The sequence below is a fragment of the Pongo abelii genome, chromosome 21 (assembly GCF_028885655.2).
Source record: "Pongo abelii isolate AG06213 chromosome 21, NHGRI_mPonAbe1-v2.0_pri, whole genome shotgun sequence".
NCBI classification, from domain to species: Eukaryota; Metazoa; Chordata; class Mammalia; order Primates; family Hominidae; genus Pongo; species Pongo abelii.
In genome coordinates, this window is record NC_072006.2 from 39,012,049 (window position 1) to 39,036,844 (window position 24,796).

General features: G+C 48.4%; 1 protein-coding gene across 6 annotated transcripts in view; it reads right to left on the reverse strand.

Moving 5' to 3' along the window:
• Window positions 1–2,005: 2,005 nt before the first annotated feature.
• The window catches only part of GGT7 (gamma-glutamyltransferase 7), a 28,103-nt gene continuing 5,312 nt past the window's right edge, over window positions 2,006–24,796 (reverse strand). Inside the window, exons 1-15 of one of the 6 annotated variants that reach the window (XM_054542171.2) lie at window positions 20,921–21,680; window positions 20,554–20,789; window positions 20,046–20,197; window positions 18,724–18,841; window positions 17,547–17,614; window positions 17,262–17,335; window positions 16,736–16,932; window positions 14,089–14,176; window positions 12,063–12,190; window positions 11,798–11,886; window positions 9,655–9,804; window positions 9,421–9,538; window positions 8,497–8,634; window positions 7,239–7,338; window positions 2,006–2,743 (exon numbers count right to left, since the gene is read on the reverse strand). In XM_054542171.2, coding sequence (XP_054398146.1) covers window positions 2,580–2,743; window positions 7,239–7,338; window positions 8,497–8,634; window positions 9,421–9,538; window positions 9,655–9,804; window positions 11,798–11,886; window positions 12,063–12,190; window positions 14,089–14,176; window positions 16,736–16,932; window positions 17,262–17,335; window positions 17,547–17,614; window positions 18,724–18,841; window positions 20,046–20,197; window positions 20,554–20,789; window positions 20,921–20,930 — 1,830 coding nt within the window. In that variant the 5' untranslated portion in view covers window positions 20,931–21,680 and the 3' untranslated portion in view covers window positions 2,006–2,579. Of the gene's footprint in view, window positions 2,744–3,731; window positions 4,285–5,773; window positions 5,940–7,238; window positions 7,339–8,496; window positions 9,328–9,420; window positions 9,539–9,654; window positions 9,805–11,797; window positions 11,887–12,062; window positions 12,191–14,088; window positions 14,177–16,735; window positions 16,933–17,261; window positions 17,336–17,546; window positions 17,615–18,723; window positions 18,842–20,045; window positions 20,198–20,553; window positions 20,790–20,920; window positions 21,681–24,796 lie in introns of those variants that run through there. The other 5 variants (XR_008517128.1, XM_024238750.3, XM_024238752.3 and 2 more) reach the window with 5 other exon arrangements.

Consider the following 24,796-nt stretch of genomic DNA (forward strand, 5'->3'; position numbering starts at 1 on the left):
TTTTTTTTTTTTTTTTTTTTTTGAGATGGAGTCTCGCTCTGTCGCCCAGGCTGGAGTGCAGTGGCGCAATCTCCGCTCACTGCAAGCTCCGCCTCCCGGGTTCACGCCATTCTCCTGCCTCAGCCTCCCGAGTAGCTGGGACTACAGGCGCCCGCCGCCACGCCCGGCTAAATTTTTGTATTTTTAGTAGAGACAGGGTTTCACTGTGTTAGCCAGGATGGTCTCGATCTCCTGACCTCGTGATCCGCCCGCCTCGGCCTTCCAAAGTGCTGAGATTACAGGCGTGAAGGGGTCTATTTTTAGAAAATAAAGTTCTGGCTGGGCGCAGTGGCTCACGCCTGTAGTCCCAGCATTTTGGAAGGTTGAGGTGGGCGGATCACGAGGTCAGGATATCAAGACCATCCTGGCTACACGGTGAAACCCTGTCTCTACTAAAAAAATACAAAAAAAAAAAAAAAAAAAAAAAAAAAGAAAAGAAAAATTAGCCAGGCGTGGTGGCTGGCGCCTGTAGTCCCAGCTACTCGGGAGGCTGAGGCAGGAGAATGGCATAAACCTGGGAGGCGGAGCTTGCAGTGAGCTCCGCTTGCAGGCAGAGCTTGCGGATCACGCCACTGCACTCCAGCCTGGGCAACAGAGCGAGACTCCGTCTCAAAAAAAAAAAAAAAAAAAGAAAAGAAAGTTCTATTGGAACACATTCACAGCCATCAGGATATTGTCTTACACATTGTCTATGGCTGCTTTTGCACTTCAGCAACAAAGTTGAGTAATTACTAGAGGAACCATATGACCTACAAAATCTGAAATATTTACACTCTGGTCCTTTGTAGGAAAACTCTGCCAACCCCTGCTCTAGGAAGAATATATAGGCCTTCTTTCACCTCCTAAAACATGACACATTCCTTCTCACCACAATACCTTTGAACATACTGTTCCCTTTGCCTAGAATGACATTCCCACATCCCATATCTAATCCTTTCCTGTCAATCCTATTCATTCTCATGACCTTCTCAGGGAGGCTTTTGCGGATCCTCAAACTAGATTAACTTTCTTGATATACATTCTCTTAGTATCCCTCAGAGAGCTTATTGTGATGGCAATTACCCGAATTATCTGTGCTCTTATTTCTTTAACGTTTGACTGCCCCGATAGACTGCAAACCCATTAAAAAGTCTGTCTTGGCTAGGCGCGGTGGCTCATGCCTGTAATCCCAGCACTTTAGGAGGCTGAGGTTGGTGGATCACCTGAGGTCGGCAGTTCGAGAGCAGCCTGACCAATATGGAGAAACCCTGTCTCTACTAAAAATACAAAATTAGCCAGGTGTGGTGGTGCACGCCTGTAATCCCAGCTACTTGGGAAGCTGAGGCAGGAGAATCGCTTGAACTGGGGAGGCGGAGGTTGCGGTGAGCTGAGATCACGCCATTGCACTCCAGCCTAGGTGACAAGAGTGAAACTGTCTCAAAAAAAAAAAAAGGCCTGTCTTGTTCAGTGCTGAATCTCTAGTGCCTAACAAAGTACCTGGAATGTAATGGATAGAAGAATGTACGCATGAATGATATTATCTATAAAAGGTACTTATTGTCTGATATATACTGTATGACATATACTTTATAACAAATAGTTCAACTAATAGGTGTGGAATTGGTTAAGAGCACAAATTCCAGAGTTGGACATGCTGAGATGAACCCCAGTTCTTCCATTTAATAGGTGAAGAACCTTAGACAAGTCCCTTAACCTCTTTTGGCCTGTTTCCCATCTGTAAAATAGCAATAATATTAGTATCTACTTCATGAGGCTTGCAATAAAGATTAGATGCTATATATTATAGTTATTGTTGTTATGAATTATTATTATTGGTGCATGTCTTAGTTGGACAGATATTATTATGAATCCTTCAACGTTGACTCCAGGTTACTCTTGAATCGGTTACTGGGACAGGGTGAGCCGAGGTCTCCTCTCCCACTCCCACTCTCAACCCAGTTAAATATAAATTAAACCAGAGCCATGGTTAAGCAACATTCTTTCTTTAATTCCCCTTTGCAAATGGAAGCCCCTGAGCTGGTCCCCACCCCCACCCCTACCCCATACCCTGGGGACCCCCAGATGCAAGGCCCCCACCTCACCCTGGTGGGAAAAGAGGAGCACCCCCTCCCTATGATGGTCCATTAAAAAATTCCTAGTCATTTAAGAAATGAGGCTGGGAATGGGAGAAAGGAACTGGAAGACAAGGCCCAGGTCAGGCCAGTCTGAAGATGTTGGGGTTGTGAGACCCTTGAGAAGGGTTTGCAAGCACATCCCTAAGCTCAGGGACAGCATGACTGAAGGAAGAGAGGTGACACACAGACAGACAGTCTGATTCCTCAAGGTCCTGCCTGCCTGGTTGTGGATGCTGACACTCACCACCACCACAGGCCTCCTGATGGAGAATTTTCCAGTTACTCTGGGATTGGGTTTGCTAAGCATCCCCTCTGGCCCCTGATCTGGGGCATCCCTGGGGTCCCCCTGAGACCAAACCTGGGAGAAGGAGGGACTCTGGGAACATGCAAAGTGGGGGAGCAGAGACCCCGCTCCACCCCGCTGCTCTACAGGATGGTGGCTCCAGCTGCATCTGGGCTCCGAGGGTCCTTAACAGCGATGATGAAGTTGTTGGTCCTTCGGCTGCCATGGACCCAGGATAAGACATCTACTTTCTCCACGTGGTGACCCCTGGCTTCCAGGAACTCAATCTCTTCCTCTGTGAACTCACCTGAAAACCATCCCCAACATATATACATTCAGAATGTACAGAGCACTAGGTCAAGAGTCCTAAGTCAGACCTGAGTCCTTGTCCTGGCTGCTCCACCACAGAGCTGTATGACCTTGGACAAATCACTTTACCTTGCTGAGCCTCATTTTCCTCATGTATAAATAGGGCTTATATGAGAACATGAAGTTGCAGGGACTAAAGGAGATAATGCACACACAGCACTGAACCTTGCATACAGTAAGTGATCAATATACAGTCATTCTTAATATTGAAAACAGGACAGGCCGGGTGCAGTGGCTCATGCCTGTAATCCCAACACTTTGGGAGGCTAAGGTGGGAGGATCACTTGAGCCCAGGAGTTTGAGACTAGCTTGGGCAATATAGGGAGACCCCATCTCTACAGAAAATTTAAAAATTAGCTGAGCGTGGTGGTACATGCCTGTAGTCCCGGATACTCAGGAGGCTAAGGTAGGAGGATGACCGCTTGACCCTGGGAGGCACAAGTTGCAGTAAAGTAAGCTGAGATTGCACCACTGCACTCCAGTCTGGGCAAAAGAGCAAAACCCTGTCTCCAAAAAAAAAAAAAAAAAAAGAAAAGAAAAGAAAGAAAATGGAAGGAAGGAAAAGAGGGAGGGAGGGAGGGAAAAAAAGAAAAAGGGGCTTTGTGCGTCTTCATCTCCACCTGCCAAAGTCAAGCTGCCATCATTACTTGCCAGGATTTCTGCATAATCCACTAACTGGTCTCCCTGCTTCCAGCCCTCCCTTCCTTCCTTACTGGTCTCCCTGCTTCCAGCCCTCCCTCCCTTCCTCCCTCCCTTTCTTTCTTTCTTTCTTTTTTTTTGAGGCGGAGTCTCACTCTTGTTGCCCAGGCTGGAGTGCAATGGCACAATTTTGGCTCACCACAACCTCTGCCTCCCAGGTTCAAGCGATCCTGCCTCAGCCTCCCCAGTAGCTGGGATAACAGGCATGCGTCACCATGCCCGGCTAATTTTCTTTTTTTTTTTTTTTTTTTTTTGGTAGAGATGGGGGTTTATCCATGTTGGTCAGGCTAGTCTCGAACTCCTGACCTCAGGTGATCTGCTCACCTCGGCCTCCCAAAGTGCTAGGATTACAGGCGTGAGCCACCGCGCCTGGCCCCCTGGCTTCTTATAGCCTGTTCAAACAGCAGCCAAGGGGATCCTTTTAAACCATTAGTCAGACTTTGTCACTTCCCCTGCTCAAAGCCCTCCAACAGCTTCAAAGGAATTTAGAATAAAATCCAAAGTCCTTACCAAGGTGCCTCTAAGCCCAACATTGTTTGGGACCTTGCTACCTCTCTAAATTCCTCCCCTCATTTCCTTCTGTTTCTCACCTTGCTTAACTGTATTCCAGCCACATTGACCTCCTTGCTGTCCCTTTAGAAGGCCAAACATGTTTCCACTTCAGTGCCTTTGTACTTACTGTTCTTTCTGCTTGGAATGCTCTCCTAGAAAGTCACACTGCTGGCCCCCTTACTGCAGTCCAGTCTTTGGCACCTCTTCAAGAATTTCTTCCACCATTACCTAAAACAGCAGTCCCTACCATCTTTACCTTGTTTGGTTTTCTTCTAAAGTACTTACTGCTACCTGTATTTGTTTATTTATTTACTGTGTCTCCCTCCACTAGATTATAAGCTTTTTGAAGGTAGGAACGTTGTCTTGTTTGCTGTTGATCCCCAGTGCAGGGCCAATACATAGTAAATATTGAGCAGATACTTACTAGATAGATGAACAAATCCCCATCCCATTGGATAAGTTCAGGCCCTCATCATCTCTTGCCTGGGCCATATCCCAGCTGCTTCTCATATTTCCCTGACTTAAATTCTCCTCCTCTCAATCTACCTCCCCTAAATAAGACAAATCAGGTCATGTGTCTCCCCTTCTCAATTGGATAATCTTAAGGCTGACCTCTGTGATAAGCCCTGTAACTCCACATCCTACCGCTTCTCAATAAAGATCTAGTCGTCTTCTTTCCCTAATAGGAAGACTTTTGGTAGCTCTTGAGATGAAGACCCAATCTTGAATAGCATTAAATCACTTAATCGAAAATCTATTTCCTTTGTGGTTCACTTTCAATCCTTTTGATTATGGCAAGGAACAAGTTTCAGTCTGCTCTCTAACGCTTCCTAATCTCCTTCTTTAATGGAGAAAGCAGTCTCAGAGCCTTCCATGGGCAACAATATTTAACTAAAAACTACACATATCTATTTGTATAGCTAACAAATAGATGATAGCTATTTGTCATCTATTTGTGGCAAATGATGTCATTTTTCCATTTGTAATTATGATATAAGGTCTATTTTAAAAATACATTTAGGGCCGGGCACGGTGGCTCACGCCTGTAAATCCAGCACTTTGGGAGGCCGAGGCAGGCGGATTACTTGAGGTCAGGAGTTTGAGACTAGCGTGACCAACATGGTGAAACCCCATCTCTACAAAAATGCAAAAATTAGCCGGGTGTGGTGGCATGTGCACCTGTATTCTCAGCTACTTGGGAGGCTGAGGCACGAGAATCGCTTGAACCCAGGAGGCAGAGGTTGAAGTGAGCTGAGATTGCACCACTGCACTCCAGCCTGGGCGACAGAGTGAGACTCTATCTCAAAAAAATAATAACATAAAATACATTTAGGCTAAAAAGGAAGTTCATTTAGAGAGACATGTTATGTACATATTGGTTTAGACGGTTTGCAATGTGGCAAAAGTCACAAAGGTGCTGGGTAAATTGAGAACTCTGGGAAACAACAGCTAGCCTCCTGGCTGCTCTCTGAGCCATTCATTCTGGTTTTTGCCTAGGCTGTTCCTCCTGTCCAGAATGTCCTTTACCTCCACATTCCAAATTCCTACTCATACTTCAAAGCCAAGCTACTTGTCACCTCCTCCATAAAGCCTCCCCAGGGCCTCAGGTAGATGAACTTTCCCTTCACCAAGCCCCCACTCCTTATACCTCCATCTTACACTAAGGCCCTGAAGGCAAGATTGGGCTGAGCCCAAATAACTTAGCACAGAGCCTCACATTCAACAGAGACCAGCAGATATTTGTTGAACAAAATTCAATTTCAAGTATGTGGCCTTGTCATCTATCAGCTGGGATCCAAGTCTCGCTGGCCAACCACAGGATGTGATCGTTGAAGATCGCGGTCTCTGCTTCTAATGTGATTCAGTCCAGGAGATATCAAGAGCTGTGCAGTAAAGAATAGAGTCTTTGGTATCAGCCAGGTGTATGTCCTAACTGAAGTTCTGCCACTTAGTGGTTGATCTTTGACTAGTTTATAACTTTTGTGAGCCTCAGTTTCTTCCTCTATAGAATAGGGATAATAATATTGAACAGGCAAGGACTGTGTCTCAATCAATTCTGTATTCTTTTGGACTAGTGTCATATTAATACATTGTCTGTTATAATAAAAACTCCTCAAAGGTGCAGATACTTTCCTGTTCATAAAATTCAGCTGCGCCAAAATTAAGCCCTTTTCTTAGAGGAAAGTCCATCTCCTCACCATAAGGTCCATGATCTGGCACCTGCCTGCCTCTCTGATCTAATTTCATTCTTGCTTACCTTGGTCTCCTTTTTAGTCCTCAAACTCACCAAACCCATTCCTGCCCTGAGTTCTTTGTACTTGCTCCCCTGACCTACAAAGCTCTGCACCAATTCTTTGTATAGTGGGCTCTCTCTTACTTTTTTTTTTTTTTTTTTTTTAGGAGATAGGATCTCACTCTGTTACCCAGGCTGTAGGACAGTGGCGTGATCTTGGCTCACTGTAACCTCTGCCTTCCTGGTTCAAGCAATTCTCCTGCCTCAGCCTCCCGAGTAGCTAGAACCACAGGCACGCACCCTGCCTGGTAATTTAAAAAAATTTTTTTATAGAGACAGGGGGGTGGGGGGGGGTCTCACTATGTTACTGAGGCTGCTCTTGAACTCTTGGCCTCAAGCGATCCTCCCACCTCAGCCTGGGATTATAGGTCTGAGCCATTGCACCCAGTTTCTTTCTCACTCTTTAGATCTCAGCTTAAATGCCACCAAAGAGAAGTCTTCCTTGATCATTGAGTCAGTCCTATTATATCACCCTGCTTTGACAGTTGGCAGAGCACTTATTTGTCTCATATTTCTTTGATGACTTATTTTCTTGTTTGCCTGTAAATGCAGAATCCCCAGCACCTAGGATGATGCCCGGAACACAGTACGTGTTCAATACAAACTGTTGAGTAAATGAAAGTTTGAAGAATGAACAACTGTGTCTTATTTTACAAATGAGAAAACTGAGGCTCAGAGTTGAGACATGGATTTCCCAGGGCCACACAACCAGGAAATGGCAAGACTGGTTCCAATCCCCAGATCGTTCACTGCTCCAATAGGAATTTGCCAAATAAAACCAAACTTCACTGGCAGTTGGTGCTGGCTGAGGCATGGACACCCTTGGGAGGAGTCCTTTCTCTACCTGTCCCTGTGCCCCCGCCCCACGAGGTCTCTGATCTGCACTCACTGTCCACCTGCAGGAGGTTGGACTGCAGGTCCGGGTGTAGGCGGCCGCGGGCCAGGCTGTCACTCAGGTTCCGGTTCAAGGTCAGGACATTCAGCAGAACCTGTGGTAGCCAAGGTACAGAAAAATCAGGGCTGTCCCAGGGGTGATGGTCCAGGATTCCTCAGCTCTCACCCTTGGTCCAGGCTCCTTAGTCTTGAGAATTCTTACACCGGGTGTCATCTGAGCCTCCTAACAGCCCTGGAAGACAGGCAGGCCTGTGATGACTGTTCCCATTTCACAGAGAGGGAAAGTGAAGGCCAGCAAGGGAAATGACTTACTCCAGAGTTTAGAGGAAGCCAGGGAAGATACAACACTAGAACCAAGTCTCTTTAATCTAGCCCAGGGCTCCCTTCTTTTCTCTCTGCATAGGGCAGTTAATAGCTAGGAGTGGTCTAGAGCACAATGTGGGTGCCTTTAACTTAGTGATTCGGAGTGTGCATAGGCTCTGGAACCAAACTGCCTCCCTGCTCTTTCTTGCTGAAGGTACTTGACCTAAAGTCTTAACCTCTCTGGGCTGCAGTTTCCTTATTTATAAAATAGAAATAAGGATTCTCCCCAGAACTGGGAAGGTTAAAATGGTTAACACACATAACACAGTGCCCAGCACTTAGTACGAACTCTTTAAATGTTAGCTATTGTTACTATTTCCATTTTAAAGATGAGGAGACTGAGGTTCAGAGCTGTTAAGTGAATGCTCCAGCATCACAGTTACAAATTGGTAGCACTTGGGCCAGAACCCAGGAGTGTCTGATTCCAGAACTCAAGATTGTTAACTCACCACCTGCCAAAATAGGTGCCTGGCATATATATCAGGTTCTCAAGACATTCATGGAGCCATTCTGAGGTACTCTGGAGAAAAGCAGGCCCTTCCTTTCAAATCCCACCCTAAAGAGGGCTGGTTGTTTATTCAGATGCCGGGTAGAGGTATAATGGGACTTGAGGTTAATAGAACCCAGGCCACCCAGATGCTAACCCCACTTTTCAATCTACTGACCCTGCCATTTCCCCTGCAACCGGGAAAGACAGGGAGCATCAGGGCTCCATTTTCACTAAGAAACTCAGTGCAGCCCATGTCCAAGGATGCGCCTGGCACAAAGCAGCCTCAGCCCATATTTGCCGCATGAGGAATGGAAACAAGCCACAGATATGACAGGCGTCTGCAGTCTAGGCCACAGCTTGGCTCCCGGCTGAAAAAGGCCAACCATGGTGTAAACCTCACCTGTGTGAGGCCGCTGAGGCCCCGTGCAGCTCCATTGGCCCCCAGAGCGAGGTAGGTTCCACAGAGCCCCTCCGCGGGTCGGACCACTGTGGGCAGCAGGAAAGAGAGTGGCCGCTTCCCTGGCTGCACTGAATTCTCCTGTTGTTAGAGGACAGAGACCACAAGGGGCAGGTGGGGTGGGACAAGACCGGGAAAGGGCCCCTCCACAACCCTTCCAACTGCTCTCCCTCTTCCACATCTTCCACAGGCCCAGTTTTCCTGGGAGACTGGTCCCTTCCCAGACAGCAGTTTGCTCTCTGTGAAACGGGTAGGGTGCCTGGATGGGTGGGGTGGATGGGGGAGTGATAAGTACATCCACTGAGCTATGAGGCTGCTATGGGTCACAGGAGAAAGGACTAAGCCAAGAAAGATGGCAATGGGGAAGAACAGGATAACCCCACCCTGATCATCTCTATGTGTCTTTGCCCTGCTGGGGCCCCAGATTGTGGGGTGTAAGAGTGCTGATTTTTAACTAGATAAAAATTATTAAATCCTTCCTCCTTGGGTCCCTCTTTGGTGCCCAGCCATAGGGCTGAGCCCCATCAGCTCAAGCTCACATAGTCACAGACCACTAGTGCTGGAAAATGCCCAAAACATCAAATAGGAGCCAAAACCCTCATTGTACAGGTGAAGAAATTGCCCAGAGAGGGCAAGATCTTCACAAGGTCACACAGTAAGACAGTGACAGAATGGGACAAGAGTTCTTCAGACCCACCAGGCTCCATGTCCCAGACTTAGCAGTGCTAGGGATGAGGTGAACATCTTCTTTAGGCTTCCTTATACTAGAAGATTCTGGAGAAAGTAGGGAGAAAGGGGCAGCCATGCCATTGCACCTCCTACCTATAGGCCTCAGGGTCCCCAGGGAAGCAGGGAAGCAAATCCTACCAGGCTGGGTGCAGAGTGGTTAGCTGTCCGGTTGGGCCAGGAGAAGTCCAGCATCTGGCTGTTGAGCAGGATCCCCGAGGGGGTGATAAGGCCACTGCCAAAGGGCTGGTTCAGGGAGCTGGGGGCCGAGGTGGGGTTGGGTGAGCCCTGGCCCATCTTCACCTCTACCCAGCCCCCACCCCCTCTTGGTTCAGAGGATCCCTTGTTCCAAGTTCTGAGTCTGAGCTGGCATACCTAACCATGGCCACAATAAAGTCATCAGGTCCCATGATCAGCACCTGGGCAGCTGTGGGAGCTCCATCTAGTTCATAGACAGGCAGGAGTGGAGCAGGGGCTGCCTGGGAGTCATTGATATGGCCCCGGAGGTAGGCGGCCTCCACCTTGCTGAAACGACAAGGGGTGGGAGATGAGCAAACAACAGGCTCTCAATACACCCCACCTACCTCACTTTTGTGGTGTTTGTGTAATTACTTGATGAAATCTACCTCCCTCACTGGACTACTAGGTCTATGAGTGCAGAAGCTCATTAATTGCACATAAGAAATACCCAGAAAATTGCTGTTGAATGAATTTATTTAGGTATTATTTAGATTCTTTTCTGGAACCAACTTTTATTTAATGTTTAAATCAGGAGCCTTTTAGTTATCTGACTTCTTAATCCTTTCTATGAAAGTGCCTGGTGCATAATGGATGATCAGAAAATATTTGCTTTGAATTAACAAACTGGATTCATTTAAACTAATATTTGTAGTCTAAAGTTTTATTAAGACTTTAGTTGGGGGAAGATTTTGTATATGAGGATTTTTTTTTTTTTTCTAATGAGATAGAGTTTTGCTCTGTCACACAGGCTGGAGTGCAGTGACGCTGTCTCAGCTCATTGCAACCTCTGCCTCCCAGGTTCAAGTGATTCTCCTGCCTCAGCCTCCCGATTATCTGGGATTACAGGCACCTGCCACCACACCTGGCTAATTTTTTTTTTTTTTAGTAGAGACGGGGTTTCACCATGTTGGCCAGGCTGGTCTTGAACTCCTGACCTCAAATGATCCACTCGCCTCGGCCTCCCAAAGTGCTGGGATTACAGGCATGAGCCACCACGTCCAGCCAGGATCTTTACTTTCTTTTAGAGTTTTTTCCCAAGGCACAGAGTAAGTGCTCAATAACTATTTACTGGATGAACTGGTTGAATAGATTTCATATAGGGGTGTGTGTGTGTGTGTTTGTGTGTGTGTGTGTTTTAGAGCAAAGTTTGCATTGATCTTAGAAACAATATGTAATGCTCCAGACTTTTAAAAATTCAACTGAGGTGGGAGGCTGAAGCAGGAGAATTGCTTGAACCTGGGAGGCAGAGGTTACAGTGAGCCGAGATCATGCCACTGCACTCCAGCCTGGGCGACAGAGCGAGACTCCATCTCAAAAAAAAAAAAAAAAAAAAATTCAACTGAGGGTTTCTTAACTATGTGTTGGATTATCCATAGCTGATTAGATAATAAGTTACCAAAGATTCCTTGAAGACATTTATTCAATTTTCAACCAAAAAAAGCTTTACATGTATGATTTTGTTTAGTCCTTACCACAACCTTACAAGGTTGATACCATTATTGTTAAGCCCCCTTGTAGAAACAGATGTAGAGAGTTTAAACCACTTGCCCAAGGCTGCACAGCTAGCGAAGAGTCACGCTGGAATTTGAATGGAGGCAGTCTCACCAGAGCCCACAACCTACTACTATGTTATGTTGCTAATGAAGCTGTATTCCCACCACCTTCAGTATTTGCTTGGAGACTGTTTGTTTGTTTGTTTTTGGAGACAAAGTCTCACTCTGTCACCCAGGCTGGAGTGCAGTGGCATGATCTCGGCTCACTGCAACCTCTGCTTCCCGGGTTCAAGTGATTCTCCTGCCTCAGCCTCCTGATTAGCTGGGACTACAGGCACGCACCACCACGCCCGGCTAATTTTTGTATTTTTAGTAGAGGCAGGGTTTCACTATGTTGGTCAGGCTGGTCTCAAACTCGTGACCTCAGGTGATCCACCCGCCTTGGCCTCCCAAAGTACTGGGATTACAAGCGTGAGCCACTGTGCCTGGCCTTTGTTTGGTATTGAGCTTTCTTTTCCTACTCAAAAGGAGGAGCAGATGGGCTTACATAGGTGCTATGCTAGCCTCAAAAAAATTTAAGAGCCACATGAAGTAGGCCCACTCATTGTGCTGATAGGAAAGGTGAGGTGCAGGGAGAGGCACCCAGTGTCACGTTGTGAGTTGGGGTTGAGCTGAAATTGACTTAGGACTTCAGGCCTTTATTGCTATACCAGCTTCTTTTCTCCTGACCTTTTCCCCACACCCACCACCGCCTCTGTAGCCCCCAGGTCCTGCCCAAGACCCACCTGAGCATGTCATCCATGCTCTCAGTGATGGTAGAATCATAGACGGGATCTCCCAGTCTGCTGGCCAGGGCTAATGCAATCTTCAGGGTCTGAAAATACAGCAGGGATATGGAAGAGGCTGCCAGGCCCCTCCCAGCACCCACACCCAGTGGATTTTCGTGTGTGAGAAAACTTGGAGGTGATTTAGTCCTGCCCTATGGCAGTACCCAATCTCCCCACTCCTAATATCCCTAAATCCAGGGAAAGGCGGAGGGGTCAGCCTTACCTCTGCCACCCAGTGAAGAGCCTGTTCTCGGGATACCAGGCTGGTGAGATTGAAGCCCTCCAGGATGTTGAGAGCACTGATGAGGGCAGGGCCCGTGTGCGGGGGTGGGGGACTAAGAACCAGGTGGCCTGAAAGGACAGGAAGTGACTGATGGCAGGGTAGGGGTCAAGGCACCTTCACATCCCACATCCCATCTCCACATTCCACCATCACACACACTGAGACCACTGTGCTGAACTCCCTCACCAGATGGGGAAACTGAAGCATTGAGAGGCAAAGAGACTCATTCAAGTTCACATGGCAAGTCAAGGGCAGGGCCGGGACTTGAACTCAGAACACTGGTCTTCAGTTTCCTCTGCCATTTGAGAAAACTAAGGCTCAAGAGGGCTGTGGCTTGCCCAGAGTCACACTGCAGGCTATCAGCAGAGCACAGCAGAAACAGGTGACCAGATATCCATATTCCTGGCCTGTCATGTGTCTCCTTTCAGCTCTCCCATAGGCCAGGATACTATCCATGACTCCTGATGGTCTCATCCAGCCCCAAACTTCTTGGCAGCAGCAACCTTCTCTTCCTATTCTGTGACTAGATGTTTGGACATCAAAGGAATAATAGCTGATGCATAACGCTAACACTAACTCATTTAGTCCTCACAGTGGCTACTGTTATCACACATATTTGATAGGTCCAGAAACTGTGGTACAGAGAGACAAGGGGAATCCAGAGCACTCAAGTTACTAGCATTGTTGAGACAACCCAGGCTGGGAAGGGGAAATGGAAAATCTATATTCAGTGCATGCTCTGATCAGGGCAACTTCCTACATCATCTCATCGAATCCTTATGGGCATCCTAAGATGTAGGCACTATTATTATTTCCATTTTAAGGAGGGAACCAAGGCTCAGAGTGGGAAGTAGCTTGTTCAAGGTAAATGGCACAGTTGGTACTCAAACCCAGGTCTTCCTAGCTCCAATGCTACGCTTGTTCCTTTTTTTTCTTTTCTTTGTGTGTGTGTGTGTGTGTGTGTGTGTGTGAGATAATGGTCTCACTCTGTCACAAAGGCTGTAGTGCAGTGGCACAATCATGCTCACTGCAGCCTTGACCTCCCAGGCTCAAGCAATCCTCCCATCTCAACCTCCTGAGTAGCTAGGACTACAGGTACACCACCACGCCTGGGTAATTTTTTAATTTTTTATAGTGACGGTGTCTCACTATGTTGCCCAGGCTGGTCATGAACTCCTGGGCTCAAGTGATCCTCCTGCCTCAGCCTCCCAATGTGCTGGGGTTATAGGCCTGAACCACTGCACTCAGCTGATATGCTCTTTCCATTGCTTCATATTCCACTGCCTCTGGCAGAGGAATCAGGTTGGAGATTGAAGCATGGAAAGTTGAACTCAGAGAAACCCTTTCCTGGGGCTTGATGTGATCTGGCTCTCCTAGAAGGGAAAGAACCTGAGAATCTTCTGAGAAATCCAGCACCTACCACCTTGGGTTCAGCAAACATGGACCCCACCCATGTCATAAGCTTGGTTTTCTGGGTTCCCTGTTGGTTTTCTTGAGTTTGGACAGTTAAGTTATGTTCCCTCCTTGGGCCTCAATTTCTTTTTGGCACAATGAGGAGCTGGGTTTATGACTGTCCTGAATGGTTCATTCGACCATGAAGCTTGGATGGACTTTGTCTTTAAAATTCTTAGGAAGTACAGGGCAGTGACAGTGCTGCTGGGGAAAGGGCGGAGGCAACACAGAGCCAAAATCAAGAAAACCTATGGCCAGAACCCCAACTTCCAGGTCGGACCCTTTGATCAGGTCCACCCCCCAATATCCTAAATACTTGGGGTAACTGACCCCACAGCTACTTTTCAGAAGGTGGGCTGGCTCTGGTTTGCTTCAACAGTTGACTGCCCAGGTAGCTCACTGCCTTAGTTTCTCTCCTGTGAAATGGAGAGGAAGTCTCTAGGCCAAAACAATGTGGCCATGGACTGGGAGGCTTCTCCTGAGTGGGGACCCTGGGAGCCGGGGGAGAGGTCACCTCTGTACACGCCACACACAGGCTTCTCCACAAGGGCGCTGTAATTGCTGAAGTCCTCTTCGGTTATGACACCCCCTGCGTGCTGAGCCTGGAGGGAAGAGAATGAGAGAATGACCTCCCACCACTGTGGCATGGTGGTTTTGGCCTATAATACATGTTTGGATGACAGACAGATCAGCTGTTTATAACTTCTGTGCCTTCTGCAACCCCCATCGTGGCCTTTAGAGACCCCATTATCCCTAGACACCTCAGGAAAAAGGAAGGGGGAAAAGCACTAACATTGAGCACCTATCATGTGCCAGGCATTACACTGGGTACATTCCATGAATGACCTCCTTAGCTTGCCATTCAAGACTTTTTGTGATCTGGCCCCAGCCTACCCCTCCCACCTCATGTCCTGCTGTTCTCCAGTGAGCTCTATGCAGCTGCAGAGTGACCTGCAGTTCCTGAACTCATGCCTTTGTGCCTTTGTACCTGCTGCGCTCTCTGCCTATGTAAAAGGAAGGTTTTCCACTTATGGCACACTTGCCTAGGAGATATCAAAACTGAATGCTGCATCTCACCACAACCAACTAAAGCCACTAGAAAACCATGACTTTGAGTGATCCTAGAAGGACTGACCCTTATTGGACATAACCAAGCCCTCATTATTGACCAATGAACCAATCTTGTACAAACCAACGGGCTCATTCCATCCTATCCAGTGTGCTGTCAACCCTAAATTAGCATAACCACTCTGAATCCTTTCCTTTTTTGTACTTTATAGTACTTGAAACCCTTGATTTATCTATCTTCAGAGAATTACACATTGATTTTTTTTTTTTTTTTTTTTTTTTTTGGAGGCAGGGTCTCATTCTGTCGCCCAGGCTGGAATGCGTGGCACCATCATGGCTCACTGTAGCCTCAACCTTCCCAGACTCAGATGATCCTCCTGCCTCAGCCTCCTGAGTAGCTGGGACTACAGGCACATGTCACCACACCTGGCTAATGTTTGTATGTTTTGTAGAGATGGGGTCTCACTATGTTGCCCAGGCTGGTCTCAAACTCCTGAGCTCAAGTGATCCACCCATCTTGGCCTCCCAAAGTGCTGGGATTACAGGCGTGAGCCACCATGCCTGGCCCATTTGAATTTTTGAGTTCCTTTTTCTGGCAAGTTAATAAACTCAACTTTGGGTTTCTTTTTGTCAAAGATCTGATGGTCTTTGTTACAATCTCCTGCATTCCCTTTGCCACCTCCAGGAAAGGGCATACAACCCAGGCCTGGCCAACTGGGGCATTCCCTTCTGTGCCACAGTGATTGATTTGGGAATAGTCATGAAACCTGTGATGAGCTAATAAGACACAACCTGGAGGCTTTTGCTGGAATTACTGGAAAGGAGAAATGCTCTTTCTCTGGGATAGCTTGCTGGAAGGATGGCCTGATAAGGGCTGGTGGGGAGCAGGTGGAAAGGATCTGAGAGTGAATCCAAACAAAGGAAAGTAGAGTTGAGAGAGAGAGAAAGAGAAAGAGGGAGAGAAAATCCTAACACAGTGGATTGATAATCTGGACACAGAAGAATCTAAAGCCAGTAATCTCCTGGACTCTCCAGTTAAGTCTGTTTGAGTCTATCGCCACATCCAGTGCCCAGCATAGGGCTTGGCACACAGCAGGCACTCTGTGAATGTTGAATGAATAACAGACCTATTTAATTCCCACAACCATATGGCAGAGACAGATATAATCATCCCCATTGCTCAGATGAGAGAACCACTGAGTTGGTCTATGCATCCTTACCATGAACATAATTTTCCATTAGGACTTTTGCACTATTAATGACAGTTCTCACACCTGTTACTGCCTGAGACTGGGACTCTTTGGGATTGGATGGTAAACTTCTGTGTCAATCTCCCCAGTCTTGATACTCAACAATGAAAGAGGTACTTCCCTCAGTCCCTAGAAAACCCAAAAGCAGGGAAGGATTGTGAGCTTAGGGAAGCTAAGGCCGATACTGGGTCTCCACCAGGCCTGGGAGGGACATGACAAGCCCCTGCACAGGCTGGCATCACCCCTGAGAAGCCCAAAGGTACCTCTGAATCAAGACAGAACACTTCTGGCTAGGCATGGGGGCTCACACATGTAATCCCAGCACTTTGGGAGGCCAAGACAGGTGGATCTCTTGAGGTCAGGAGTTCGAGACCAGCCTGGCCAACATGGTGAAACCTCATCTCTACTAAAAATACAAAATTAGCTGGGCGTGGTGGTGCACACCTGTAATCCCACTTACTCGGGAGGCTGAGGCAGGAGACTCACTTGAACCTGGGAGGTGGAAGTTGCAGTGAGCCAAGATCGCACCACTGCACTCCAGCCTGGGTGACACAGCGGGACTCCGTCTCAAAAAAAAAAAAAAAAAAGACAACACTTCCATCATCCCAGGAGGTTTTTCATGTCATATCCCAGTCAGCTCCTCCCAGCCCCACCAACCACTGATCTGATTTCTGTCACTAGAAGTTAGTTTTGACTATTCTAGAATTTCAAAGGAACATAATCCACAGTAAATAATATAGAAAGAAAGGGAGGGAAGGAAGGAAGGAAGGAAAAAATGCGGACGCGGATGTCCTGCAATAGGGACCTTGGGGCATGCCCCACCCGCACAACATGAGCACTTACCTCGGCCACCATCTCCAGTGTGAGGTTGCCACCTGCGTAGAAGGCAGCCGGGCCGGAGGTGCCAAGTACATCCAGCACCTCAGCCAGGTCGGGCCGATGCAGCAACGAGCCAGGTAGTGGCGGGCGGCCCGATGGCAGGAATGTCTCCCGGAAGCGCTCGGACATGTTGGGTGGCAGCTGTTCAGCCAGGGCACGGGCTAGGGGCAGGGACGGGAGGCTGGGCAGGGCGGGGCGCCAGGACTGGACCGGATGAGACGCGCAATAGGTGGGGTAGATGGGGGCTGAGTGGCCCACCCTAAGTGCCCTGACCCCCAGGAGCCTGTTAAGCGCGAGGCAGGGATGTCTAAGGGCCCTTCCCAGACCCCCTCGTTTGAGGCCGCCTCCAGGTGAGGGTGGGATAAGGTGGGGAGGGGGTCTGAGGAGCAAACTGGAAGAGAGGGCCTCTCTGGCTTGGGCTCCAAATCTCAAAGATTCTACCCTTCTCCATCAACCTCACGTCTCTCCCAAATCCCCAGGCCCCACTGACCTAGATCATGAGTCACGTTGAAGCCATCTTGGGCCACAGCTGCTGCGAAGGCCAGGACTTGGGACCATGGCAGCCTGGGGGGGCCGGAGAGCAGGGGGTGGAGGAGGTCCTGGGGGAAGGAGGAGGGGTCCGGGGGGAGGGGGGTTCCTGGGAAGGAGAGTCCTGGCAAGGGAAGGGGATATTAGGAGGGGGAGTTGGGAAAGGAAGAATCCAGGGAAGTAGGAGAAGGCCACCCAAGGAGAGATGCAAATGGGGGTCCCTGGTCCCCAGGGGGAGGGTTGTTACCTGCCATAGAGCTGGTGAGCTTCATGTAGCCCCTTCACCATTCCGGGAACCCCCACCAAGAGCCCAGGCTGGGCAAGGCGGGTAGGCGAGGGAGAGAGGAGACCAGGTCACTGGAAGGGGGGTGCTGGGCTGAACTCCGCAGAGCCCCAAGCCAGGGATGGCTGGCACAGGGGAGAGACACAGGCCAAGTATCCCAGGGGAGGGACAAGCTTTCCCAAGCAGGCACCCCTCCCATCTCCCTGACTTCTATCAGCAAATGCAGAAAGGCCTCTTTTAGCTGCCATAGTTGAGGGATGTATAAATTAAGCAAAACTCTTTCAAGAGCCAGGACATAACCAGTTTAGAAAGACACCTGTCTACATTGGATTTCACCAACCCCTGCCTTTTTTTTTTTTTCTGTTACCCAGGCTGGAGTACAGTGGCATGGTCATAGCTCACTGTGGCCTCCAACTCCTGGGCTCAAGTCAAGCGATCCTTGGCGCATGCTACCATGCCTGGCTAATTTCAAAGCATTTTTTGTAGAGACAAAGTCTCACTATGTTGCTCAGGCTGGTCTCAAACTCCTGGCCTCAAGAAATCCTCCTGCCTTGGCTTCCCACAGTGTTGGGATTACAGGTGTGAGCCACTGTGCCCAGGCAACCCTACCTTTTAAAATGGTGGACAAGGGACCTTCATTTAACCTATTCAGTTTCACACCACCATTACTCTGAGCTCTGAAGACTCAGGGGTGTGTTTGGCTTTTGCCACCGCACTAAGTACCCATTTTTCCAAGTTATTCGATTTCTTCTTTTTCTTTCAGCAGACAGTTGGTTTACTTCTGGCAGTTCCCCTCTAATCTTCCAATATGTCAGGGGCTGGGAAAGTTATAGTCAACTGGCTCAGAGTGAGATGTGTGAGTTTCATTGCATCAACTTTGTGACATTTCAGGGTACTCAGTAGCCTTTTTTCTTCCTTCCCATGTGCCAGATAGGTAAGATTCCCAGAGAAGTAAGGTTCCAGATTTTCTAGTTCATTATTTTATTTTGGGGGCTGCCTGACTCTCTCATAGCCTAAGAGAATCCTGCTCAACTCTTTTTCCTACTCCCCTGGTAAATACTTAGCAAATTAATGCTTGGGTTAGCAGAAGGGCAATGAAGAGAGACTCCCCTGAACTCTCTCTTCTCACCAGGGTCCCCACCTTGGTCTCCCAGGATCTTTGCAGGGTCTCTTCCCTGAGGGCCCCTGGTGCGGACTCCCGGAAATCAATTAGGTGGCTCTCATTTCGTCGGATGTCATGTACCAGCATCACGCCCCCACTGGGAGAGACACAGAAGGGGAAGTGTGATGATAACATGCTACCCCTCCACCCCCAGTGGTGAGAGCTGTAGGCTCAGTTTTTCATTTGGGGTCAGGTGTCTGAACTCCCTCCCCAGCATGGATTCACAGACTCGGCCACCCTAAGAGGGTGGGAGCAAAACCAAGAGGGTTGGAGACCCAGGGTCCATGGACCTCTTCTATCCTGTCACTGGAGACTTTAATCCCTGATTAGGAAAAGCCCAGAGACTGGGAGAACAGGATGTTCTGCCCCATGCCCCCACCCTGGACCAGAGCTGGACCCCTGCCAGCTTCCTGCACCTGTCTACTTGGTATGTCCCTTGCCCCTCCCCCAGGACTGGATTATGTAAGGATAGAACATGCAAAACCAAAAGAGGAATTTCTTTGGTACGGCTTGGAGAGCTGGTCTTACAGGAGCCAAGATAGAAACTTTGTCAGCTTGTTCCTTTTCTGTAGCTTATTTACATCTAAGATGGGGGCTGCAAACTTAAATGCCCACAGCCAAATGACAAAATAAGGCAAGCAGGACAGAGAAGAGGAAGTGGTAGAAACTATGGCAAACTGGACAGTGCATGCCCATCATGGGAAGCAGCTTCTATTCCACGCCAGATAACTTCAGCCATGTGAGAATGTGGGCCCAAGTTGTTATCGGATTTCCCGATTGTTCAAGAGATGTTGGAAATCTGGATTTTTATGAAAATTCTCAACTTTTTAACAAAAGCAAACAAAATTTTAAGACAGTTCAGTGTCTAAACCAAACCAGTCTGTGTGCTGGGTGTTGCCCATGGGTGGCCAGCTTGTAACTTCTAAGAGTTCTTAGCGTGGGGTGTATTTTTGGAGGACAGAGGGTCCAAGGCTTTTCATCAGACCCATAGGGATTTATGATCCTAGAAGTTGAAATATCTCTGCCTTAATTGATGACAGTATACCTCCACCTGTGCACCTTAATTTATGGTTTACAAATTTCTTTTTCTAGTTAAAAAAAGAAAAAAGCTTCTGAAAACACTTTCAGGTTTTCCATAAGGTAGCTTTGCTCTTCTGACTCCATCCAGGGAGAAGCGGGTGAAATTTGATGTAGAAAGAGAAAATGCAAGGAGTTGGGGCCCAAATGCCCCTCTCCCTAAGTTAGGAGTGCGCACATGAGGCCTGCAGGCCTGGGGGACCCCGACCTCCACTGCTCCTTACCCGCCCAGGCCAGAACTGTGTGGAGCCACGATCCCCAAACACAAGGCTGCTGCCACTGCTGCGTCCACAGAAGATCCCTGTTTACTGAGCACCTCGATGCCCAGTGAAGTGCAGCGGGCAGCATCGGTCACCACGGCACCCTGCTGGAAGATCTGGGAGGGGAAAGAGGACTTGGTGGGGGCAGGAGGAGCTGTCCACCTCCCTAGGGCACCTCCACTAGCCCTAGAACTCTAAGCGGGATGAAGGTCGAAGCCCTGCCCTCTTGTTGCCTTGACTCTGCCCTCATTACCCCAAGTGCCTCCTAATGGATCGAGTCCCTTCCTTCTTCTGTCCCCTTGTTCTGTCTCCCTCATGCCCTGGAGCTCCTCCCTTTGGGACCTTCCTCTCCCAAGTCACCACCCTCTCTCCCCTTCCACCACTCAGCCATTCCCCAGTTTCCACGGTTACTCAAACATTACCCCCCTCCCCCCTCCCCAGTTTCCTCCCCCTCCCCATTTGTCCCCCTCACCTGGGGGTCCCCGAAGTAGATCTGCATGACCAGCGCCACGGTGACACCGGTAGCGAAGGTGAGACAGGCCGTGACGATGACCGTGAGCCCATCCTGTCGGCAGGAGCACTCGGCCGCTGCCGCGGAGAACGGGTCTTTGCGCGTCTCGCGTAGCGGCGACCCGTCTTGGCTGCCCATCTCCGACGACGACGATGGCAGCCGCTGCAGCCGTGCCGACTTCAGGAAGGAGTCCGGGTCTGCGGGCGGGCAGCCGGGGTCGGTCTGGGCATCTCCTACCTGGCCCTGCCCACCCTCCAGGCGGGACTATTCAGCGCTTTCCCTGCCCCGCCCCTGCCACACAATCCCCGCACTGGCTAGCACTACTCACCTTTCCTCATTTTCGCATGAACCCCAGGACAGGCGGGGGCAACGGTGCCCGGCTAGGAAGAGACAGGGACCTCCCCAGCTGGGCAGCAGGGAGGCTGGATTCCCGCCCCTCCCTGATACCTAGGCCAAATTTCCTGGCACCCAGGGCCCAGGGCTGAGAACACTTCCTGGGGGGTGGGGTGGGGGTTCCAGCCCTCAGTGGAAATCGGATCCTGCCCCAGTTGGGGCCCAGCCTTCCGTGCAAGGAGGCAGCTACATAAACAGAGTGGAGGGACCCTGCCTTCCAACCTTACTTCAGTTATCCGTTCACTCATTCCTTAAATATGGAGAGCCCTATGCTAGGTGCCAGGGGACGGGAACAGATAGTTCCTGCCCTCATGTGGTTCATAGAGCCCTGGAAGAAAAAGCCAATAAGCAAAGGAGTCTATAATTACAAGTTGTGGCAGGTGCTATGAAGAAAAAGGAGGAAATGACAGAATAATGGTGGTAGGGGAGGGACGATTCCTTAGCTGCAGAAATCAGGGAAGGCCTCTCAGGAAGTGACTTTTAAGCTGAAAACTAAGGGATGAGAAGGAGCCAGCTATAATGTAGAGCAAAGAGTATGTGTGTGGAATGTTCTGGAAAGAGGGAACAGCAGATGCAAAGGTCCTAAAGTAGGAATGAGCTTGGTACATTAGAAAAAAAAATAACCAAGGCCTGGGCGGCTCTGGTGTAGCAGGCATGGGGAAAGAGTAGTAAGGGTGGAAGCTAGGCAGATACATACTGAGCGCAGTGGCTCAATCTTGTAATCCCAGCACTTTGGGAGGCCGAGGCGGGTGGATCACTTGAGGTCAGGAGTTTGAGACCAGCCTGGCCAACATGGTGAAACCCCGGCTCCACTAAAAATACAAAAATTAGCTGGGCATGGTGATGTGTGCCTCTAATTCCAGCTACTTGGGAGGCTGAGGCACGACAGTCACTTGAACCCACAAGGTGGAGGTTGCAGTGAGCCGAGATCGCGCCACAGCACTCCAGCCTGGGTGACAGAGTGAGACTCTGTCTCAAAAGAAAAAAAAAAAAAGAAGAAGATATGTGGGGCTCTACCAGCCCGGGGAGAAGCTTGGGTTTTACCCTAAGGATTATGGGAGGTCACTACTCGAGAGGCTATTTTTGTTTGTTTTTGAGATGGAGTTTCGCTCTTGTTGCCTAGGCTGGAGTGCAATGGCACAATCCTGGCTCACTGCACCCTCCGCTTCCTGGGTTCAAGTGACTCTCTTGCCTCAGCCTCTCAAGTAGCTGTGATTACAGGCACATGCCACCATGCCTGAGTAATTTTGTATTTTTAGTAGAAACAGGGTTTCAGCATGTTGGCCAGGCTGGTCTCGAACTCCTGACCCCAGGTGATCTACCCGCCTCAGCCTCCCAAAGTGCTGGGATTACAGGTGTGAGCCACCGCACTCGGCCCACTATTAGGGAGTTTTAAGCAAGAATGTGAAACCATCTGTTCTGTGTGTTGTTGTTGTTTGAGACAGGGTCTGGCTCTGTCACCCCAGCTGGAGTGCAGTGGCACCATCTCAGCTCACTGCAACCTCTGCCTCCCTGCAACCTCTGCCTCCCAGGCTCAAGCCATCCTCCCCCCTCAGCTCAGCCTCCTGAGTTGTTGAGACTACAGGCATGCCCCACTACACCTGGCTAATTTTTGTATTTTTTGTAGAGATGGGATTTCGCCATGTTGCCCAGGCTGGTCTCAAACTCCTGACCTCAAGTGATCCACTCACCTCGGCCTCCCAAAGTGCTGGGATTACAGGCGTGAGCCACTGCACCCAGCCTGTTTTGTGTTTTAAAATGATCCCTCTGGCTACTGTCTGGAGACAAACTAGAGGACGATAAGAGTAGAGGTAGGAGAGAACTGAAAGCCCACTACTTGCTGGTGGCTATGGAGAAGTCAGTCAAGTCATGCACCTCACCTTCCTCATTCTAATAATGGAACTAATCCCTAACTGGTGGGATAGGGGTACAAGGATTCCATGAGGTGATGTGCACCCAGTGCACTGTAGGTACTCACTCCAAGTTATTTCTATTCCTTTTCCACCTTGACCAGGGCTGAGACCCTCTTCCATCCCATAGCTCCCTCCTCTGAGTGTTATTACCTGTGAACCCAGGTCCCAAAATGGCCTAAAGGTCCTAGGTGTTTGTGAACAGTAAAGAAATAGTCTTTAATTTACCTTGACCTCATGCTGTACTCACAATATGTTTTTTAAAGTTTATTCATTCAATATTTTTTAATACTTGCTACTATGTACTAGGACTATAAGCCCTTTAAAAGTCTATGTGATAATATTAAAAACTGACCATTTTATTGTTCTGTTTAAAATACGTGGTTCACTGATGCCAACATAATAAACATCCAAGCTCCCTGTGGTGTTTAAAGGCCTACATGATCCACAGTCCCATCTTTTGTGTAAATAAGAAACCAAATATATAGATAAAATGATGATATATACAAGAAATGTTTATAAATTATACAGAAGTTACTCTTGGGAAAGGATGCTGAAGATGGGAATGAGATGGGGTGGGAGTTTTTTAGGTTTGAAATTTTTACTACTTATATATATTTCCTTTTTAGAAATCAATACATAAACCAGGAGTGCTTGTGCATGACTGTAAGCCAAGCTATTCAGAAGGCTGAGGCAGAAAGATCACTTGAGTCCAGAAGTTCAAAGCTGCAGTATGATTGCAATATGAATAGCCACTGCACTCCAGGCTGGGCAACATAGAAAGACCCTGTCTCTAAAAAAAATTAACACATATATTTTGAAATGAAAAATTACAGGGAGATAGGAATGGGAAAGGGGACTTTTTTATTCTTCCTCACTATTGCTTTTTTTGTTTTTTATCATGAACATGTAATTTTTTTTTTTTTTTTTTTTTTTTTTTGAGACAGAGTCTCACTCTGTCGCCCAGGCTGGAGTGCAGTGGCGCAATCTTGGCTCACTGCAACCTCCACCTCCCAGGTTCAAGTGATTCTCCTGCCTCGGTCACCTGAGTAGCTGGGATTACAGGCACATGCCACCATGCCTAGCTAATTTTTTATATTTCTAGTAGAGGCGGGGTCTCACCATGTTGGCCAGTCTGGTCTTGAACTTCTGACCTCAGGTGATCTGCCTGCCTCGGCCTCCCAAAGTGTTGGGATTACAGGCATAAGCCACTGCACCCTGCTGTTTTTAAACTTTATTTTCAAAAAAAGGTTATCTTCTGAGAGTCTCCCTCACTTCATGATGCTTGCCTCTAACCCTCAACATCAGCATCACAGAGTCTGTAAATAAAACTGGAATTCATCCAAACAAACAGATGTTAAACACCCACTGTAGGCACAGAACTCTCCTTGGCCCCTAGAAATGTCTTTTTGTTGTTGTTGTTGCTGTTGTTAATAGAGACAAGGTCTTGCTATGTTCCCCAGGCTGTTCTCGAACTCCTGAGCTCAAACAATCCTCCCGCCTCAGCCTCCCAAAGTGTTGGGATTACAGGCGTGAGCCACTGCACCCGGCATTAGAAGTTTCAAAAGAAGTGTGGGAAAGGGTTTTGAACTTAGATTTATTGATGCTGACTACATATTAAGCATTTTACATATATTCCCTCATTGAAGTGTTCCCAAAACTTTATGAAATAAGTCCCACTCTCCCCACTTTACAGATGAGAAAACTAAGACCGAGAAAGGTGATATTGCCCATCTCAGGTCATAAAATGAGTAAGTGGGCCAGGTTTGGTGGCTCATGTCTGTAATCTCAGCATTTGGGAGGCCGAGGTGGGAGGATTGTTTGAGCCCAGGTATTCAAGACCAGCCTGGGCAACATAGCAAGACTCCTGTCTCTACAAAAAAATTTTTTTAATTAGCCAG